This window comes from Ranitomeya imitator, chromosome 1 (genome assembly GCF_032444005.1).
Source record: "Ranitomeya imitator isolate aRanImi1 chromosome 1, aRanImi1.pri, whole genome shotgun sequence".
Lineage (NCBI taxonomy): Eukaryota > Metazoa > Chordata > Amphibia > Anura > Dendrobatidae > Ranitomeya > Ranitomeya imitator.
This window is the reverse complement of record NC_091282.1, coordinates 662,781,194-662,803,801: the sequence shown is the minus strand read 5'-3', so window position 1 is coordinate 662,803,801 and position 22,608 is coordinate 662,781,194. Positions and strand designations below refer to the sequence as shown.

At 44.8% G+C, this 22,608-nt stretch overlaps 1 protein-coding gene across 1 annotated transcript in view; it reads left to right on the top strand.

The window, feature by feature from the left end:
* The window catches only part of ATP6V1D (ATPase H+ transporting V1 subunit D), a 41,302-nt gene that overhangs the window by 3,846 nt on the left and 14,848 nt on the right, over positions 1 to 22,608 (top strand). Inside the window, exons 3-4 of the mRNA XM_069728972.1 lie at positions 21,189 to 21,268; positions 22,379 to 22,446. Coding sequence (XP_069585073.1) covers positions 21,189 to 21,268; positions 22,379 to 22,446 — 148 coding nt within the window. The remainder of the gene's footprint in view (positions 1 to 21,188; positions 21,269 to 22,378; positions 22,447 to 22,608) is intronic.

The window sequence follows — 22,608 nt, the reverse complement described above, 5'->3', positions numbered from 1 at the left end:
TGCACTCAATACTTGGTCGGTCTTCTTTTGCATCAATTACTGCATCAATGCTTTGTGGCATGGAGGCGATCAGCCTGTGGCACTGCCAGGGGCTGACTGGCAAATTTTGGCCTGGGGGGCAAGCACACAGCAGTGGCCCATGAGTAGCGGCTCATCCTTAAAGGGGTTGTCGGATCTTATGCTACTTGTCTACAGACACTATGTGTGAATCCTCATATCATGCGCTATGAAGATTCTCTGGTGCCGGCAACAGGTGGTCTTGTGACTGCAAGCATGCGATATATATATTCCCAGCCACATTTCGACTAGACTGTCTTGGGCCTTGTTCAATACAGTTGCATTAGGCCATGCAAGTCTAGTCGGCATGTGACCGCATGTATGCAAATCACAAACTTACAGCCACACACCCGCCAAATGACCACAGCACTGCCAGCAATGTGAGAAGCACAAGTCTGCAGTCCAAAGAATGACAGAGTGAATGCACCAATGACACACACACACGCACAGCCCCACTGTATAATGACAGACACACACAGCTACACTGTATAATGACACACACACACAGCCCCACTGTATAATGACACACACACAGCCCCACTGTATAATGACACACACACACAGCCCCACTGTATAATGACACACACACGCACAGCCCCACTGTATAATGACAGACACACGCACAGCCCCACTGTATAATGACACACATGCACAGCCCCACTGTATAATGACACACACACAGCCCCACTGTATAATGACACACACACAGCCCCACTGTATAATGACAGACACACAGCCCCACTGTATAATGACACACACACGCACAGCCCCACTGTATAATGACACACAGCCCCACTGTATAATGACACACACACGCACAGCCCCACTGTATAATGACAGACACACGCACAGCCCCACTGTATAATGACACACATGCACAGCCCCACTGTATAATGACACACACACAGCCCCACTGTATAATGACAGACACACAGCCCCACTGTATAATGACACACACACGCACAGCCCCACTGTATAATGACACACAGCCCCACTGTATAATGACACACACACGCACAGCCCCACTGTATAATGACACACAGCCCCACTGTATAATGACACACACACGCACAGCCCCACTGTATAATGACACACAGCCCCACTGTATAATGACGCACAGCCCCACTGTATAATGACACACAGCCCCACTGTATAATGACACACACACGCACAGCCCCACTGTATAATGACACACAGCCCCACTGTATAATGACACACACACGCACAGCCCCACTGTATAATGACACACACGCACAGCCCCACTGTATAATGACACACACGCACAGCCCCACTGTATAATGACACACACGCACAGCCCCACTGTATAATGACACACACGCACAACCCCACTGTATAATGACACACACACGCACAGCCCCACTGTATAATGACACGCACACGCACGACCCCACTGTATAATCAAGGGCACATGCAGCTCACACGCGCACGCAGCTCACACGCGCACGCACAGCCCCACTGTATAATGACATACCCACACAGCCCCACTGTATGACGCGCACACACACAGCCCCACTGTATAATGACAGGCACATGCAACTCGCACGCAGCTCGCACGCAGCTCACACGCACGCAGCTCGCACACACACACACACACACTCTCCTCATACGCACACACACACACACTCTCCTCATACACACACACACTCTCCTCATACGCACACACACACACTCTCCTCATACACACACACACTCTCCTCATACGCACACACACACACTCTCCTCATACACACACACACACTCTCCTCATACGCACACACACACACACACACTCTCCTCATACGCACACACACGCACACTCTCCTCATATTCACACACACACACACTCTCCTCATATTCACACACACACTCTCCTCATACACACACACACGCACACTCTCCTCTGTGGTGCAGGGGCGACTGATGTCCATGTGCAGCTGTTCAGTTTCTCCTGCTCACAGCTCTGCACTGTCCCGGCACCTCCCCCGTCTCTCCTCTGCCGGGATAGCAGATAAGAGCAGGAGAAGCCGGAGCTCCGTGCACACACAGGCCGGTATACCGGTATGCTGACCTTTTTATGCTGCTGGCTCTTTCCCTCAGAGTGGCAGTGGCGCATAGGAGCTTGCTGCTCATCATATACCCCTGCAGCCTGCAAGTCAGGGCTGCTGGCGGGATGACACCACCGCGCACTACAGGTGCGCTATGTATTAGTCACTGTCAGTCCTCCAGCGGCCCTGTGCAGCTGCTTAGACACCGGCCCGGGGGGCATATGCATTTCTGCCACCCAGCCCAGCCCGCGCCTGGGCACTGCTGAGGTGTTATGGAAGCCCAGGTTGCTTTGATAGTAGCCTTCAGCTCGTCTGCATTGTGGGGTCTGGTGTCTCATCTTCCTCTTGACAATACGCCATAGATTCTCTAGGGCAGGGGTGGGGAACCCCAGGGCCATTTACGGCCCTCGATGACCTTTAATCAGGCCCCTGAGCAGATTCTCAGGGACCACATTCTTGGGCAGGGAGGTGTACTTTGATTACAACCAGCTCATTAATTTCTTCTTGATCTGTTAGCACAAGCATGCAATGTTCACTACTGAACACTGAAGGGCATGCAATGAAAGATTACGTCCTGAAACCAGTGACAGAGTCAGGATGGATTTTCAATGGAAGAGAAACAGACTATCTTTAGGCTGGAAAAAAGAAGAAATCCATCAGAGATAGCAGAAATGTTAGCAGCAGCCAATTCAACAGTTTGGTGCAGTCTGCAATAAAAAACTGCACTGGTGAGCTTGGGAATTCCAAAAAGGTATGGACATCCACAAAAGACAACAGTGGTGGATGATTGCAGAATCCTTTCCATGGTGAAGAAAGACGCCTTCACAGCATCCACCCAAGTGAAGAGTGAAGAATAGGGTTGAGCGAAACGGGTCGAACATTTTCAAAAGTCGCCGACTTTTGGCTAAGTCGGGGTTTCATGAAACCCGATCCGACCCCTGTGCGGGGTCGGCCATGCGGTACGCGACTTTCGCGCCAAAGTCGCGTTTCAATGACGCGAAAAGCGCCATTTCTCAGCCAATGAAGGTAAACGCAGAGTGTGGGCAGCGTGATGACATAGGTCCTGGTCCCCACCATCTTAGAGAAGGGCATTGCAGTGATTGGCTTGCTGTCTGCGACGTCACAGGGGCTATAAAGAGGCGTTCCCGCCGACCGCCATCTTACTGCTGCTGATCTGAGCTTAGGGAGAGGTTGCTGCCGCTTTGTCAGAAGCAGGGATAGCGTTAGGCAGGGTCCATTAACCACAAAACCGCTTGTGCTGCAGCGATTTGCACTGTCCAACACCACCCTCGGTGTGCAGGGACAGTGGAATTTTTTTTTTTTTTTTTTTTCCCCTCAGCGCTGTAGCTCATTGGGCTGCCCTAGAAGGCTCCCTGATAGCTGCATTGCTGTGTGTACGCCGCTGTGCAAACCAACTGCTTTTTTCAAAGCACAAATCCTCTTGTTCCTTCCTTTCTGCACAGCTATCTTTTTTGTTTGTCCACACTTTTTATTTCATTTGTGCATCAGTCCACTCCTTATTGCTGCCTGCCATACCTGGCTGAGATTACTGCAGGCAGGGAGATAGTAGCTGCCTGCCATACCTGGCTGAGATTACTGCAGGCAGGGAGATAGTAATTGTAGGACATTCCCTGTTTTTTTTTTTTTTTTTTTTTTGGTGGGAGATTAAGATTGGCAATTTGGCATTTCTGCTAGAGTGCCATCCCTGTGTGTGCCATCTCTCTCACATAGTGGGCCATAGAAAGCCTTTTCATTTTTCTGTATTTTTTTTTGTGGGGTGTATAAATTCTCCCTGATAAAAATACAGTGGGAGATTAATATTGGCCTTTGGGCTTGTGTGCCAGTCCTGAGTGTGCCATCTCTCTCACAAATAGTGGGCCATAGAAAGCCTATTTTATTTTTTTTTGGGTTTTATAAATTCTCCCTGAAAAAAAGGGAGATTAATATTGGCCTCTGGGCTTCTGTGCCAGTCCTGAGCGTGCCATCTGTGCCAGTCCTGAGCGTCCCATCTCTCTCACAAATAGTGGGCCATAGAAAGCCTATTTAATTTTTTTTTTGGTTTTATAAATTTTCCCTGAAAAAAGGGAGATTAATATTGGCCTCTGGGCTTGTGTGCCAGTTGTGAGCGTGCCATCTGTGCCAGTCCTGAGCGTGCCATCTCTCTCACAAATAGTGGGCCATAGAAAGCCTATTTAATTTTTTTTTTGGTTTTATAAATTTTCCCTGAAAAAAGGGAGATTAATATTGGCCTCTGGGCTTGTGTGCCAGTTGTGAGCGTGCCATCTGTGCCAGTCCTGAGCGTGCCATCTCTCTCACAAATAGTGGGCCATAGAAAGCCTATTTAAATATTTTTTTGGTTTTATAAATTCTCCCAGAAAAAAAGGGAGATTAATATTGGCCTCTGGGCTTCTGTGCCAGTTGTGAGCGTGCCATCTGTGCCAGTCCTGAGCGTGCCATCTCTCTCACAAATAGTGGGCCATAGAAAGCCTATTTAAATATTTTTTTGGTTTTATAAATTCTCCCAGAAAAAAAGGGAGATTAATATTGGCCTCTGGGCTTCTGTGCCAGTCCTGAGCGTGCCATCTGTGCCAGTCCTGAGCGTCCCATCTCTCTCACAAATAGTGGGCCATAGAAAGCCTATTTTATTTTTTTTTTGGGTTTCAGAAATTCTCCCTGGAAAAAAAAAGGGAGATTAATATTGCCCTTTGGGCTTGTGTGCCAGTACTAAGCGTTCCATCTCTCTCTCTCTCTCAGTCAGTGGGCCATAGAACGCATATTTTTGGTTTTATTTGTTTTCTAAATTCTCCCTGAAAAAATCATTTTATTTTATTTGGTTTCTAAATTCTTCCTGATAAAATCATATTTTTTTTATTATTTTTATTTCTAAAGTCTCCCTGAAAAAAAAAAAAAAAAAAAACAACCAAAAAAACAGTGGGAGATTAATATTGGCCTTTCTGCTTGTGTGCCAGTCTTGACTCCTGGGTGTGCCATCTCTCTCTCTCTCTCTCTCTCTCTCTCTCTCTCTCTCTCTCTCTCTCTCCAATTGTGGTCCATAGAAAGCCTATATTTTTTTTCCTTGATTTGGGTTCTAAAATCTACCAGAGAAAATAACTACATCAATCATTGGTAGAAAAATATTGGCCTCTGGGTTTGTGTGCCACTCCTGACTCCTGTGTGCGTCATCTCTCAGTCAGTGGGCCATAGAACGCCTATTTTTGGTTTTATTTGTTTTCTAAATTCTCCCTGAAAAAATTATTTTATTTTATTTGGTTTCTAAATTCTTCCTGATAAAATCATATTTTTTTTATTATTTTTTTTTCTAAAGTCTCCCTGAAAAAAAAAAAAAAAAACAGTGGGAGATTAATATTGGCCTTTCTGCTTGTGTGCCAGTCTTGACTCCTGGGTGCGTCATCTCTCAGTCAGTGGGCCATAGAACGCCTATTTTTGGTTTTATTTGTTTTATAAATTCTCCCTGAAAAAATCATTTTATTTTATTTGGTTTCTAAATTCTTCCTGATAAAATCATATTTTTTTTATTATTTTTTTTTCTAAAGTCTCCCTGAAAAAAAAAAAAAAAAAACAACCAAAAAAAACAGTGGGAGATTAATATTGGCCTTTCTGCTTGTGTGCCAGTCTTGACTCCTGGGTGCGTCATCTCTCAGTCAGTGGGCCATAGAACGCCTATTTTTGGTTTTATTTGTTTTCTAAATTCTCCCTGAAAAAATCATTTTATTTTATTTGGTTTCTAAATTCTTCCTGATAAAATCATATTTTTTTTATTATTTTTTTTTCTAAAGTCTCCCTGAAAAAAAAAAAAAAAAAAACAACCAAAAAAAACAGTGGGAGATTAATATTGGCCTTTCTGCTTGTGTGCCAGTCTTGACTCCTGGGTGCGTCATCTCTCAGTCAGTGGGCCATAGAACGCCTATTTTTGGTTTTATTTGTTTTCTAAATTCTCCCTGAAAAAATCATTTTATTTTATTTGGTTTCTAAATTCTTCCTGATAAAATCATATTTTTTTTATTATTTTTTTTTCTAAAGTCTCCCTGAAAAAAAAAAAAAAAAAAACAACCAAAAAAAACAGTGGGAGATTAATATTGGCCTTTCTGCTTGTGTGCCAGTCTTGACTCCTGGGTGTGCCATCTCTCTCTCTCTCTCTCTCCAATTGTGGTCCATAGAAAGCCTACATTTTTTTTCCTTGATTTGGGTTCCAAAATCTACCAGAGAAAATAACTCCATCAATCATTGGTAGAAAAATATTGGCCTCTGGGCTTGTGTGCCACTCCTGATTCCTGTGTGCGTCATCTCTCACTCAGTGGCCCATAGAAAGCATATAGTTTGTTACATTTGTTTTCTAAATTCTCCCTGCAAAAATCTATTTTTTTTTTTTTGGGGGGTTTCTAAAGTGTTCCTGAAAAAAATAAAAATAAAAAAAAAATAATAGTGTGACATTAATATTAACATTTGTGCTTCAGTGACAGTCCTGCGTGTGGGGCATCTCTCTAATTTGCAGCCACCAAAAAAAGAGTGTGTAACATTGGGCCTGATTTTCGCTGTGGTCTCACCAACCTGTAAAGGGGTAGCTAAATCATACAGAAGTTATAGCTCACCGTGTAAGTTGTGTGACTGCAACAAATAACGTTAGTTTGGTTACGTTTTTAAAACAATGAGGAAGTCTAGTGGAAGAGGTCGTGGCCGGGGGCGTTCATTGTCAGCTGGTAATGAGGGTAGTGGTAGTGGTGGAGCATCAGGTGGTCGTGGGGGAAAAAATATTGCACCTAAGTCTGGAGCTGTGGAGCCAGGTTCGTCGTCCGGCTACACAAGGCCTCGAACGCTCCCTTTTCTGGGATTAGGAAAACCGCTTTTAAAGCCGGAGCAGCAAGAGCAAGTTTTGGCTTATCTTGCTGACTCAGCCTCTAGCTCTTTTGCCTCATCTCGTGAAACTGGTAAAAGTAAAAGCAGCGCGTCGTTAGTGGATGTTCACGGTCAGGGACAAGTCACTTCCTTGTCCTCTTCAGCAAAAACAACAACAGAGAAGAATGCAGCAGGCGACACAACGGGTTACTCCATGGAGCTCTTTACACATACCGTCCCTGGCTTAGAAAGTGAAGCAGTTAACAGTCCATGCCCATTACAAATTGAATCTGACATGGAGTGCACTGACGCACAGCCACAGCCAGACTACTATGCTGGTCCTTTGACTCAGACCACAACATTGCCCTCGCAGGGTGCTGATCAAGAATCAGACCCTGATGAGACTATGTTGCCCCATCACGAACGCTATACCACCGAACGACACGGTGACACAGACGAAGTTGCGCAGGAGGTACAAGAAGAGTTATTAGATGACCCAGTTCTTGACCCCGATTGGCAGCCATTGGGGGAACAGGGTGCAGGCGGCAGCAGTTCTGAAGCAGAGGAGGAGGAGGGGCCGCAGCAGGCATCAACATCGCCACAGGTTCCATCTGCCGGGCCCGTATCTTGCCCAAAACGCGTGGCAAAGCCAAAACCTGGTGGAGGACAGCGTGGCCATCCGGTTAAAGCTCAGTCTGCAATGCCTGAAAAGGTATCCGATGCTAGAAAGAGTGCAGTCTGGCATTTTTTTAAACAACATCCAATTGATCAGCGCAAAGTCATCTGTCAAAAATGTTCTACTTCCTTAAGCAGAGGTCAGAATCTGAAAAGTCTCAATACTAGTTGCATGCATAGACATTTAACCACCATGCATTTGAAAGCTTGGACTAACTACCAAACGTCCCTTAAGGTTGTTGCACCCTCGGCCAATGAAGCTAGTCATCAACGCAACATCCCTTCCGGCAGTGTAGGACCACCATTTAGCGCACCACCTGCTGTATCTGTGCAGGTATCTTTGCCAGGCCAAAGCAGTCAGGGTCAGGGAATCACCAGTTTCGTAGTAGGAAACACTGCATCTAGGGCACCGGCGGCAACAATACCATCTCCCACCGTCTCTCAGTCTGCCATGTCCACCGGCACCCCCGCTAGTTCCACGATCTCCAGCTCTCCAGTCCAGCTCACCCTACATGAGACTATGGTTAGAAAAAGGAAATACTTAGCCTCGCATCCGCGTACACAGGGTTTGAACGCCCACATAGCTAGACTAATCTCGTTAGAGATGATGCCCTACCGGTTAGTTGAAAGCGAAGCTTTCAAAGACCTGATGGACTACGCTGTACCACGCTACGAGCTACCCAGTCGACACTTTTTTTCCAGAAAAGCCATCCCAGCCCTCCACCAGCATGTTAAAGAGCGCATCGTCCATGCACTCAGGCAATCTGTGAGCACAAAGGTGCACCTGACAACAGATGCATGGACCAGTAGGCATGGCCAGGGACGTTACGTGTCCATCACGGCACACTGGGTAAATGTGGTGGATTCAGGGTCCACAGGGGACAGCAAGTTTGGGACAGTTCTGCCTAGCCCACGGTCTAGTAAACAGTTGTCTGTAGCCGTTCGCACCCCCTCCTCCTCCTCCTCCTCGTCCTCCTGCAGAAGCAAGAGCTCGTCCACAGACCGCAGTCGCACAAACACTCCATCCGCACCTGCCACTGTTGCACACCAGGTCTCCCATTATGGGGCAGCTACTGGCATACGTCAGCAGGCTGTATTGGCTATGAAGTGTTTGGGCGACAATAGACACACCGCGGAAGTTCTGTCCGAGTTCTTGCAGCAAGAAACGCAGTCGTGGCTGGGCACTGTAGATCTTGAGGCAGGCAAGGTAGTGAGTGATAACGGAAGGAATTTCATGGCTGCCATCTCCCTTTCCCAACTGAAACACATTCCTTGCCTGGCTCACACCTTAAACCTGGTGGTGCAGTGCTTCCTGAAAAGTTATCCGGGGTTATCCGACCTGCTCCTCAAAGTGCGTGGACTTTGCGCACATATCCGCCGTTCGCCTGTACACTCCAGCCGTATGCAGACCTATCAGCGTTCTTTGAACCTTCCCCAGCATCGCCTAATCATAGACGTTGCAACAAGGTGGAACTCAACACTGCACATGCTTCAGAGACTGTGCGAACAGAGGCGGGCTGTTATGTTTTTGTGGGAGGATACACATACACGGGCAGGCAGTAGGATGGCAGACATGGAGTTGTCAGGTGTGCAGTGGTCGAAGATTCAAGACATGTGTCAAGTCCTTCAGTGTTTTGAGGAATGCACACGGCTGGTTAGTGCAGACAACGCCATAATAAGCATGAGCATCCCCCTAATGCGTCTGCTGATGCAAAGTTTGACGCACATAAAGGATCAGGCGTCTGCACCAGAGGAAGAGGAAAGCCTTGATGACAGTCAGCGATTGTCTGGTCAGGGCAGTGTACATGACGAGGTACCGGGCGAAGAGGAGGTGGAGGATGAGGAGGATGATGGGGATGAGTATATTTTTAATGAGGAAGCTTTCCCGGGGGCACGGGAAATTGGTGGCGTGGCAAGGCCGGGTTCTGGTTTTTTGAGGGACACAAGTGACGTAGATTTGCCTGCAACTGCCCCTCAACCAAGCACAACCGCAGATTTGACAACGGGAACTTTGGCCCACATGGCGGATTATGCCTTGCGTATCCTCAAAAGGGACACACGCATTACAAAAATGATGAACGATGACGATTACTGGTTGGCCTGCCTCCTTGATCCTCGCTATAAAGGCAAATTGCAAAATATTATGCCACATGAGAACTTGGAACTAATATTAGCAACAAAACAATCAACTCTTGTTGACCGTTTGCTTCTGGCATTCCCTGCACACAGCGCCCGTGATCGTTCTCACACGAGCTCCAGGGGCCAGCAGACCAGAGGTGTTAGAGGGGCAGAAATCAGAAGTGGCGTTGGACAGAGGGGTTTTCTGACCAGGTTGTGGAGTGATTTTTCTATGACCGCAGACAGGACAGGTACTGCAGCATCAATTCAAAGTGACAGGAGACAACATTTGTCCAGTATGGTTACAAACTATTTTTCATCCCTTATCGACGTTCTCCCTCAACCGTCATTCCCATTTGATTACTGGGCATCCAAATTAGACACCTGGCCAGAATTGGCAGAATATGCATTGCAGGAGCTTGCTTGCCCGGCAGCTAGTGTCCTATCAGAAAGAGTATTCAGTGCTGCAGGTTCAATACTAACAGAAAAAAGGACTCGTCTGGCTACCCAAAATGTAGATGATCTAACCTTCATTAAAATGAACCACAACTGGATTTCAAAATCTTTTGCCCCACCCTGCCCGGCTGACACCTAGCTTTCCTATGAAAAGGTCTTGCCTGTGGACTATTCTGAATGACTTTTCCAATCTCGTAATTTTCTTCACCTGATTGTCCAGCATACGACATGTTTCCACCTCACGAAATGGCCAAACTCCCCACACGGGGCCGTGCTATCGCCACTTTGCGCTTGGACCCTTGAGAGTGCTGTTTGTCTGAAGAGGTGGGTGTGGCCGCTTTTGGTCGACGGCACTGCCACTGGGTCCCTCATAGTACAATAAAGTGTCTCTGGCGGTGGTGGTGCGCACCCAACGTCAGACACACCGTTGTAATATGAGGGGCCCTGTGCCTGTACCGCCGGCCACAAGACAGTTCCCCCCCCCAGCTCAAACAGTGCTCTACCACTAGCAAAATTATCTCTCACAGCTTCACCAATGTGTAGTCTAGCCGCTGACATCCTTCAATGCCTGGCACTGACAATACCATTGTTTTGACATTTTTGTTATGTTAGGCCTTCGAAGCCTGTCTGCGGTCCCTTCTTTCTACAACTACTACACTGACCAGGCCACTGCTGGCCGTGTTACCCTGGAACCAATTTAAAAGTGCCTACAGTCAGCCCAATTTTGTTATGTTAGGCCTTCGAAGACTGTCTGCCGTCACTCCTTCCACTAGACTTCCACTGACCATACACTGCTGCCCATGTACCCCTGGAACCAATTTAAAGTGCCTACAGCCAGCCCAATTTTGTTATGTTAGGCCTTCGAAGCCTGTCTGCGGTCACTCCTTCCACTAGACTTCCACTGACCAGACCACTGCTGCCCGTGTACCCCTGGAACCAATTTAAAAGTGCCTACAGCCATGTGTTATTATTTTAGGCCTTCGATGCCTGTCTGCGGTCACTCCTTCCACTAGGCCTCCACTGACCACACCACTGCTGCCCGTGTACCCCTGGAACCAATTTAAAATTGCCTACAGCCAGCCCAATTTTTTTATTTTAGGCCTTCGATGCCTGTCTGCGGTCCATTCTTTCAACTACTACTACACTGACCAGGTCACTGCTGCCCGTGTACCCCTGGAACCAATTTAAAATTGCCTACAGCCAGCCCAATTTTTTTATTTTAGGCCTTCGATGCCTGTCTGCGGTCCATTCTTTCAACTACTACTACACTGACCAGGTCACTGCTGCCCGTGTACCCCTGGAACCAATTTAAAATTGCCTACAGCCATGTGTTATTATTTTAGGCCTTCGATGCCTGTCTGCGGTCACTCCTTCCACTAGGCCTCCACTGACCACACCACTGCTGTCCGTGTACCCCTGGAACCAATTTAAAATTGCCTACAGCCATGTGTTATTATTTTAGGCCTTCGATGCCTGTCTGCGGTCACTCCTTCCACTAGACTTCCACTGACCAGACCACTGCTGCCCGTGTACCCCTGGAACCAATTTAAAAGTGCCTACAGCCAGCCCAAGTTTGTTATGTTAGGCCTTCGATGCCTGTCTGCGGTCCATTCTTTCAACTACTACTACACTGACCAGGTCACTGCTGCCCGTGTACCCCTGGAACCAATTTAAAATTGCCTACAGCCAGCCCAATTTTTTTATTTTAGGCCTTCGATGCCTGTCTGCGGTCCATTCTTTCAACTACTACTACACTGACCAGGTCACTGCTGCCCGTGTACCCCTGGAACCAATTTAAAATTGCCTACAGCCATGTGTTATTATTTTAGGCCTTCGATGCCTGTCTGCGGTCACTCCTTCCACTAGGCCTCCACTGACCACACCACTGCTGCCCGTGTACCCCTGGAACCAATTTAAAATTGCCTACAGCCAGCCCAATTTTTTTATTTTAGGCCTTCGATGCCTGTCTGCGGTCCATTCTTTCAACTACTACTACACTGACCAGGTCACTGCTGCCCGTGTACCCCTGGAACCAATTTAAAATTGCCTACAGCCAGCCCAATTTTTTTATTTTAGGCCTTCGATGCCTGTCTGCGGTCCATTCTTTCAACTACTACTACACTGACCAGGTCACTGCTGCCCGTGTACCCCTGGAACCAATTTAAAATTGCCTACAGCCAGCCCAATTTTTTTATTTTAGGCCTTCGATGCCTGTCTGCGGTCCATTCTTTCAACTACTACTACACTGACCAGGTCACTGCTGCCCGTGTACCCCTGGAACCAATTTAAAATTGCCTACAGCCATGTGTTATTATTTTAGGCCTTCGATGCCTGTCTGCGGTCACTCCTTCCACTAGGCCTCCACTGACCACACCACTGCTGTCCGTGTACCCCTGGAACCAATTTAAAATTGCCTACAGCCATGTGTTATTATTTTAGGCCTTCGATGCCTGTCTGCGGTCACTCCTTCCACTAGGCCTCCACTGACCACACCACTGCTGTCCGTGTACCCCTGGAACCAATTTAAAATTGCCTACAGCCATGTGTTATTATTTTAGGCCTTCGATGCCTGTCTGCGGTCCATTCTTTCAACTACTACTACACTGACCAGGGCACTGCTGGCCGTGTACCCCTGGAACCAACATCAGAAAATATAAAAATAAGTATTTTGCTTATAAAAAAGAAAATACTGGTGAGATATCAAATGCAGACATTTTAACATTAAAAACAAACACACAACTCTAATCTGGTACAGTACTAAAAATGGCCACCAGCTACAATTACTTTCTCCTGCAAGTAGTTAACTGAAAGTTTTTTTAAATTGAAAACACACATATGGCATCCACCGAGTGTTGTCCTGTCGCGTCTTCTTTATATTATTGCCGAGAAGATGCAAAATAATGAAAATAATAAAATCATTAATTACCAAAATAATAGAGAAAGTCAACACCACATTGCAAATAAACATTCATTCCAAATAAAGAAGCAGGGCGCGTCCGAGGGTGAGTATATACCTAATAAGAATATAATCACCCTCGGACGCGCAATGCTTATTTCCAACAGCCTTCCTTCCTAAGAATCAGCCCTTCCGTCGTGTAGAGAGACGTTGTGTTACACTCCAAGGTGTTCCCCAGGTTGCCTTTCCTGAGCTTCGATCTTCCGGCTCTCGTTTAGTAGTTCTTGGAAACTACTCTGCATTAGGCCTTCAAATTGGGTATGGGGTGTAGAGAGATGGTGTGTTCCACTCCAAGGTGTTCCCCAGGTTGCCTTTCCTGAGCTTCGATCTTCCGGCTCTCGTTTAGTAGTTGTTGGAAACTACGCTGCATTAGGCCTTCAAATTGGGTATGGGGTGTAGCGAGAGGGTGTGTTACACTCCAAGGTGTTCCCCAGGTTGCCTTTCCTGAGCTTCGATCTTCCGGCTCTCGTTTAGTAGTTCTTGGAAACTACACTGCATTAGGCCTTCAAATTGGGTATGGGGTGTAGAGAGAGGGTGTGTTACACTCCAAGGTGTTCCCCAGGTTGCCTTTCCTGAGCTTCGATCTTCCGGCTCTCGTTTAGTAGTTGTTGGAAACTACGCTGCATTAGGCCTTCAAATTGGGTATGGGGTGTAGCGAGAGGGTGTGTTACACTCCAAGGTGTTCCCCAGGTTGCCTTTCCTGAGCTTCGATCTTCCGGCTCTCGTTTAGTAGTTCTTGGAAACTACACTGCATTAGGCCTTCAAATTGGGTATGGGGTGTAGAGAGAGGGTGTGTTACACTCTAAGGTGTTCCCCAGGTTTCCTTGCCATTGCTTCGGTCTTCCGACTCTCGTTTAGTAGTTGTAGAAAAGTACACTGCATTAGGCCATACAAAATGGGTATGGGGTGGAGAGAGATGGTGTGTTACACTCCAAGGTGTTCCCCAGGTTGCCTTTCCTGAGCTTCTATCTTCAGGCTCTCATTAAATTGTGGTTAAATGGAACAACTGCATTTGGCGTACTAGTTGGTTTGGGGCCTACTATCGGTGTCTGCCACTCCTTGCTGTTCTCCTCCACTGAACAAAGCTGTGCCGCCTGTTTACTACGGTTGCCAATTTTGAACTGCATTTCGACTACTTACTGATTTGGCCCTACTCTCTGTGTCAGCCTCTCATTCCAGTTGTCCTCCACTGCAATGCCCCCTGGTTATTCCTGTGTTACCAATTTTGAACTGCATTTAGCCCACTTTCTTCTTTGGGCCTATATCTGTGTTTCCACTTCATCGTGCCCATTGCCCAGCCAGTGATAGATGAGTCTGCTGGTACATTGACCCATAACGCAACATTCCCCGTGCACGCTACACAACAACATTGTGACCCTGCTGAAAGTCAGGTTGCTCTTCCCGCATACCATACCACCTTACACGGGGACAAAGAGGAAGGTGCAGATGAAAGTGCAGGTTCCTTCATCAGGTGGGGGGAGGAATACTAGTTGGCGACGTCACTGGCACAGGGCCTCTCATAGTACGCAAAAGTGTTGCTGCCGGTGGGAGGCGCCCCCGCCGTGCAAACACACCGCTGTACTTTGAGGGGCCCTGTGCCAGTGCCAATGCCAACGAGTGGGCCCCCCCTGCTTGCTCAGGTTCACAGCACTTGCAAAGTTGAAATACTTACCTCTCCCTGCTCCACTGCCGTGACGTGGTCCAGATTTCCTGGGCCCACTAATTACTTGAACCAGCCCTACCCCCCACAACTTTAGCCAAATGACCCCCAATTTCAAATGCCTTCCAATTATTATAAGGTAAATTACGCTTGACAAGCTTCATTAAGAAGAATGGATGGTTTTGACATTAAAATGGCCACTCTAGGTGTTTTCCTGGCCCCCACTCACTGCCGACTATGCTGCCCCATTGACTTGCATTGGGTTTCGTGTTTCGGTCGATCCCGACTTTACGTCATAATCGGCCGATTTCACTCGACCCGACTTTGGACATAGTCGGGTTTCGCAAAACCCGGCTCGACTCTAAAAAGGTCAAGGTCGCTCAACTCTAGTGAAGAACACTCTCCAGGAGGTCAGTGTTTCAGTGTCTATAGAGGGGAATATATGTTCCTGTGTGTGTTGAGGGAGGATCTGAAGTGACCCTTCATGGTTGACTCAGTGATTTTCAAATTGATCCACAGAGCGTTTCCGGGAACTGAAAATGACCAGACGGAGACATGTGTCTCTGTTTGCGCGGATCGAGCAGATCTCTGAGCCCCCGTTTATTGTGTCGCACTTTTCATAATCTTAGAAGTTATACGTCAACCAATCAACATAAGAACATGCTCACAGTTCTTAACCTATAAGAATGCAGGAACAGCCTGTACGTCAAGGTCTTCGTAGAACAATACACCCTCAGTCTCATGCCTTGTTCAGGTTGAAACAATCAAGGTCTCATAACAACTATGAACTTTTACCTAGTAACAAAATTTATACACATATATGTAGAACAATAACCGTATAGTGTGCATTTACCAAAATACCAAACCTATAACATAATGCACAACTCATAGAGACATAGTAAACGTAATTTTATTAATCATAAAAAAATCACATAACATAAATAAACGGGAAAAGCAAAACCAGGTGGAAAGAAGGTACGGGATACCACAGAGACCAAAGTAAAATAAAATAATATAACAAGCCACAAATAGTTCCAACATTAGTATCCACAGAATGTAAAAATACCAGTTTTGTCTGTAACGGGATATCCAACTATCACATAAATAATTGTAGTGCCACAAGGTGTACTGTTCCAGAGAACTTTAAAAGTGCCAGAGTAATAATAAATATAGGAAGGGATATAAATAAGGCACCATATAAAATACATACGCTATGTGCACAAATTAATATAGCAAAATATAAATCATTTATATGACAACATAGCATAGATATTGCACATTAAGTCCGTCTGGCAGTAAAGGGAAACTCCTTGTATAGCAATATAATGCAGATCGTGGCACAATGTAATCGCTAATGCAGCAGCACAATGTGCTCTCAGTTCACCTAGACCCCATAAATCAGACAATAAAGTAGCTGCATAAATCAGTGGAATACTTAACTGTATGGGTGGTCCCGTGATGGCCCGCACCAGCCCGACGCGCGTTTCGCCTGAGCTTTGACGAGGGAATAAGTTAGAGACATGTGAACTGCTATTTAACTGATAGTGAGCCAATCGGTGGGAGCGTGAGTAATGAGTGAGCCGAGACCAGCTGGTAAGAGGCGTGTGTGTTAAACCATGCATGGTATCGCCGGGGCTTAGCTCCGCCCACAGGACGCGTCTCCTAGGAGCGCACCACGTGGGGGAGAAAGACAGCGGCGTGCGCTCCAAGCTGGAGCGCATAAAGCACCAGTGTAGTGAACAGAAATGCGGCAAGCAACTGTGACGACAATATAGTGAGTATTGAATAAAGTGACTAAGTGGAAGTCAAGACATAAAGGTGGCGCTAAAGTGCTGGGATCGCAAGGATTCATTGTAAGACAGTGAAAGTGTAGTCTGTTGCTGGCACATATTACTAAACAGTTGTACATAAATACATATGACATATATTTATATATATACAATAACTAAATACACCTAACAACAAAATAACCAAAAACACAATTGAGTAAAATTTACAATATAGATAACATCAATAAGGTGCACAATATGGGTGTACAAAAACCACCGATCACAATCAGTCAAATACAGTAATCTATATCAATACATTGAACATATGGCGAAAGATCTGAAAAAAGAAAATAAAAATAAAAGGACAAAAATTAGTAATAAAGAAAAAAGAGGGACGTGATCATATGAAACATATAACCAAATAAGAAACAGAATAAATATATATATATATAAAAACATATACAAACACACACATATATACATATGTGCAGAATTTATACACATATATATGCATATGTATATGTCTGCATGTAGCACTAAACCAATTAAGACATGAGGTTGGAAGGCAGACATTAATATATATACAAAGCATATCCATGCATAACAGACAAATACCCACACTATATAGCATCCATATATGGGTACACAAATACACAAATACAGACAATACACATTAATATGAACGGTATAATATACCATACATATATCAATCAACAGCACCTCAATCATGTACATACATATACACATAAAATTCAAATACATTCATACATAGCATATAACAAACAATCTAGTCCGATACAGGATTAAAAACTAACTACACCATAAATATGCATATACGTATAAAACAAACATATATTAGACCATATATATATATATATATATATATACATATATATATAGCAATCAACTATGTACAAAACAAAACATCCATACATGTAAATAGCTAGATATACATCCATACGATACCCATATATACACTGTCTATATCTCATATATTACAATCTACACATATCAATCCAAGAAACTCACATAATAAACACAAATGAGAAAAAAATTAAATCACTCATTCAAGGTTAGTGACATACAAACAGAACAATAGTCACATACATATGCATACACATCAAAATAAGATTGGATAACCCAACCAATGTTAAAAGAAAAACATACCACAATGAAACATACAATCAGGATTACTAAAATAAAATCTACTTATACAGAGTATATGCTAAAAGAGAGGAGGATCAATTTTATAGAAATGGAACAAAACTCATGGTCTCATTAAGACCTTTGGGTGCCATGGTGTCTAGAACTGTGATCCATCTCAATTCCTTTTGGGCTAAGATCTTCTTCCAGTCGCCACCACGATTATCAATAATCACCTTGTCTATACCACTCACCTTAAAACTGGAGGGATCCGAATTATGGTATAGTTTATAATGCCTAGGAATGGTTTTGAGTTCCTCAATGTTGGTAGATTCCGCTGCTGCTTTGATGTCCAGGACATGTTCACGAACTCTCCTACGTAGTTCGCGTGATGTCAGTCCGATATACAACTTATTGCAGGGACATCTAGCACTGTATATGACACCAAAGGTCCTACATGAAATACCATGAGTAATTTTATAATTTTTGGAATTAGAGGAATTCGAGAAGGTTTTTGTTGTCTCAATGTTGGGGCATGCAACGCATGAACCACATGATTTACATCCCCAAGGTGGTCCTTTTGATTCAAAAATATTCTTCGTTTTTGGTTCAAAATTACTCTTGACAAGAATGTCCTTGATATTCTGTGACCTCCGATAAGTAATTGTGGGATGTGACGCAATATATCCAGATAAGGAAACATCCAGTTTCAGTAGATTCCAGTATTTATTCATAGCTGCCCACATTTCGCCATTCCTGGCATTAAATGTGGAAATAAATCTCACAGTGTCATTCTCTTTAGATATTTTACGTTGGTATAGCAGGTCTGATCTTCTAGTGAATTTAGCTCGTCTATAACCTCTTTGTATCACCTTATCTGTATATCCTCTATTCAAAAATCGTTTTCTAAGGTCACTAGCTTGTATTTCAAATTTATTATCATCAGAACAAATCCTCCGCATTCTGAGGAATTGTCCAATGGGAATGCTATTTATCAGATTCTTCGGATGTGATGAATTCGCGTGAAGTAGGGTATTCACGGAAGTCAGTTTTCTATGTACATCCGTTAATATCCAACCTTGATCATCAACATTGAAGAGGACATCTAGAAATTCCATATTTTGTCTCCCAGCTTGATAAGTCAACTTAATGTTCAATTCATTAGTGTTCAAAATTCCAATAAAGGTTTTAAGATCTTCTTCTGTACCCTGCCATAGAAAAAATATATTGTCTATGAATCTACTCCAAGACAGTACTTTATCACTAAAAGATGTAGAATCAGATAGAAAGAGGTCCCTCTCCCACAGCCCCAGGAACAGATTAGCATACGAGGGCGCACAAGACGCCCCCATAGCTGTTCCCTGGAGCTGTAGGAAGAAGGACCCCTTAAATAAGAAAAAATTATGGGTATTATAGGTCAGTGTTTCAGTGTCTATAGAGGGGAATATATGTTCCTGTGTGTGTTGAGGGAGGATCTGAAGTGACCCTTCATGGTTGACTCAGTGATTTTCAAATTGATCCACAGAGCGTTTCCGGGAACTGAAAATGACCAGACGGAGACATGTGTCTCTGTTTGCGCGGATCGAGCAGATCTCTGAGCCCCCGTTTATTGTGTCGCACTTTTCATAATCTTAGAAGTTATACGTCAACCAATCAACATAAGAACATGCTCACAGTTCTTAACCTATAAGAATGCAGGAACAGCCTGTACGTCAAGGTCTTCGTAGAACAATACACCCTCAGTCTCATGCCTTGTTCAGGTTGAAACAATCAAGGTCTCATAACAACTATGAACTTTTACCTAGTAACAAAATTTATCTCAAAACAGCAAGATGGAGTCAAAAAGCACAAAAATGAAGCCCGCTTTAATTTTTCTTAGTTTAACCCTTCACATGTGTAATGCTGTGCTCACATAGCACCACTCCATACACAATGTAGAAACTAGAATCTGGCACTTGTATAATGCAAGCTGTAATTGGGATTTATTTAGGAAACTGCAATCCTCCGACCTATAGACGTCTCTCCTATCGTGACATTTGTCCACACCAACCTTTGGAATAAGCTGTATTACTGGGATATGGAAACCAGAACTGCCTGGGGCTCCCTGTGCGCACATCATCAGGGCTGCTACCTTCTTATCCTTGCACTATATCACTTGAGTCTTTCAGCAACCCGGGAAGCCACTTGCATTTTTTTCAATTGGTGACATGTTCTGCCTGTACTTCCACTGTATCTTTTCCTGGTACCTTCTCCAGCCTTTTATTCTTCCATCCCTCCATTTTATAAGTTCCATCAGCTACTTCCTTAGTCATCAGCATTCATTTTTACTGCATGAAAAGGGTGAAGTGGTAAAAAATGGTATTGGGAAGGCCGAACTTTTAAATTAATATTTTGCAACTGTGTTCTCTAAGAAAACAATTGTAACATCAACTAATCTTCACGGTGCCATCGAAGGAATAAAAGAATCCACAAACAGAAGTCAGCAAAACAGCACAGAGGAGGAAACCCAGCGATGGTGACGTCCATGGCCTCCAGGCTTCAGGCAGTCATTGCTTGCAGAGGATTCTCTACAAAGTATTAGAAATAAACATTTTATTTATGGTAAAGTTAATTTCTCTAACTACCCCTGAAATGAGGCGGCTTTGTAGCAGAATGGGGACGTGGCTCCACGGCGGACTTGTTATATCCTGTTTTCTGCGGCGCTCGGTTCCTCTGCGGTCATGCACTCTTCTCCTGCCGCGCGGTGCTTCTGTTCTCCTATTATTTATGGGCTGTATATTGCGGCATTACACCCCGCTCTGACTCCATAACCAGCTGTAGCAGTCCGTTACCCTCCCCCTGCTGTGGTGTAGCTCCATCTATGTACACACTTTATTCTTCACGTTTTTATTAATAAACGTCTGATATGCGAGCCTGCTTATAGTGGAAAGGTGGCCACGTGGGGAATACTCCCTATTGTGTATGCAGTCGCCTCCTCTTCCTTGGGGTTGGAATCCAATCCCACCATATTTGTGTTTCACCTCTGTAGCTTCTTCAGGGGCTTTCTGCTAGTAATAGATCGTTTTGTGCAATGGACCATAAATGTCTGATATTGAAAATACACTATTGGGCTTTGTAGTGATTGATGGAAGTAGTGGAATCTCACAATGTGGCCTCTGGATCTCGAAAGTTTGCGCATCCCTGGTCTACCTATCTTGTTTCTGATAATCTTTTGACTCCTGGTTGTAGTTAGTTGTTTTTTTAGTCTTTGCACACCTTTGGCGGTTCCAGCTCTGCGTCTCCTAGTATCTGTTATTGTCCGCAGCGCTGACCTCACGTCAAGTGCAGCAACCAATCTGCCATTTGTTGACTGCAGACAATAACTGAATCTGGAAAACCCAGTTTGGCGAAAATGAATTTGGTGATTTGTATCTCTAGAAATGACTTCATATTTCTCCTTGACGTTTGTGTTCTAGACCAAGATGCTAATGGGGGAGGTAATGAGGGAGGCCGCCTTCTCACTCGCTGAAGCCAAGTTCACCGCAGGAGATTTCAGGTGAGCGGCATAAATTCTAGTCATCGCTGCTATCCTGATCCAAGGATGTGATGCAGCACAAGATGCTCTATAGGGGAAAGTATTGGGACACACGTCTTAATCCTTGCATTCAGGTTTCTCCTACAGTTCCATTGCCCCAGGTGTATAACATCCAGTGTATGACGTTCCGGCCCCCCGCCATACCGTCTGCCTTTACTAAGATGTGACAGAATGGCTGGTGGTGCGGAGCTCACTGACACCAGCGCGGTCCTGTAATAGGAGCCACTGCTGTTACAACTCCATTCATGACATTTCTTCCCATCACCTACAAGTCGTATTAATAAGAAGTGGAAGGAATCACAGCAACTCAAAAGTGGAGACCCCGTAACATTGCAGAACGGGGTCACAAAGTGCTGAGGGCAGAAAAGTCACCCACGCTCTGCTGACCCCATATTAGACTAAATACATGGCTCTGCAGGCAATCACACATGATAGAATTAGATGCGTATACTCTGTTATACATGACCAGCTCATATACACAGCTCAGTGTGGACTGAATCACATGATATAGTGGATGCACTGCCTGTATCACACTTCATAGGGTGAGCTGTGTATCTAATCCTATCACATGTGATACAGTTTACTGAGCTATGTATCTAATCCTATAATGTGCGATACAGTGAGCAGCAGTGGCTACCAGAATCTATGCTGCCGGCCGTCCTCGGGGACTCTGTCAGCAGCTCTGTATCACTGGCAGTCACCAATAACGTCTGCACACTGCGATCCTACACTTCATCCTCCCTTATCCTTGTCCAGTCGCCGAGAAGGGGAGGAGAGGAGTGACATCAGACCCCGCCCACTTTTACTGCAGTCGTAAGGCGAGCGAGCACTACACTAGGTTTTCACGGCAAATTTCAGCAGCTGCTCCCCCTAGTGTTTACATATGGAAATATCAAAACTTTTTACATAATTGTTCTTATTTTTTGTCAGAAATAATGTAATATATATATATATATATATTTAATTTAAAACATTAATGTTTAAAAAGTTTTTGATGACACATTCCCTTTAATGTTTGTTTACATTGTGAACAGATCCAACTCTGCTTAATCTAGTCTTTCTCCGCCACAGTACAACAGTTATCCAGAATGTGAATAAAGCCCAAGTTAAAGTTCGAGCAAAGAAGGACAATGTAGCAGGTAAAGAATGATTCACAGCATGGGGGGTTAGATATTCCTCCATAATCACTAAGAGGCGCAGAAGGGGACAAGTATCCTTGCAGGCCCATGCTGCTCCCTATGGCAGAGAGCCCACCTTTCTACCCAGTTAGTTCTTCTCTTTTCCATTAGGTCTACAACATC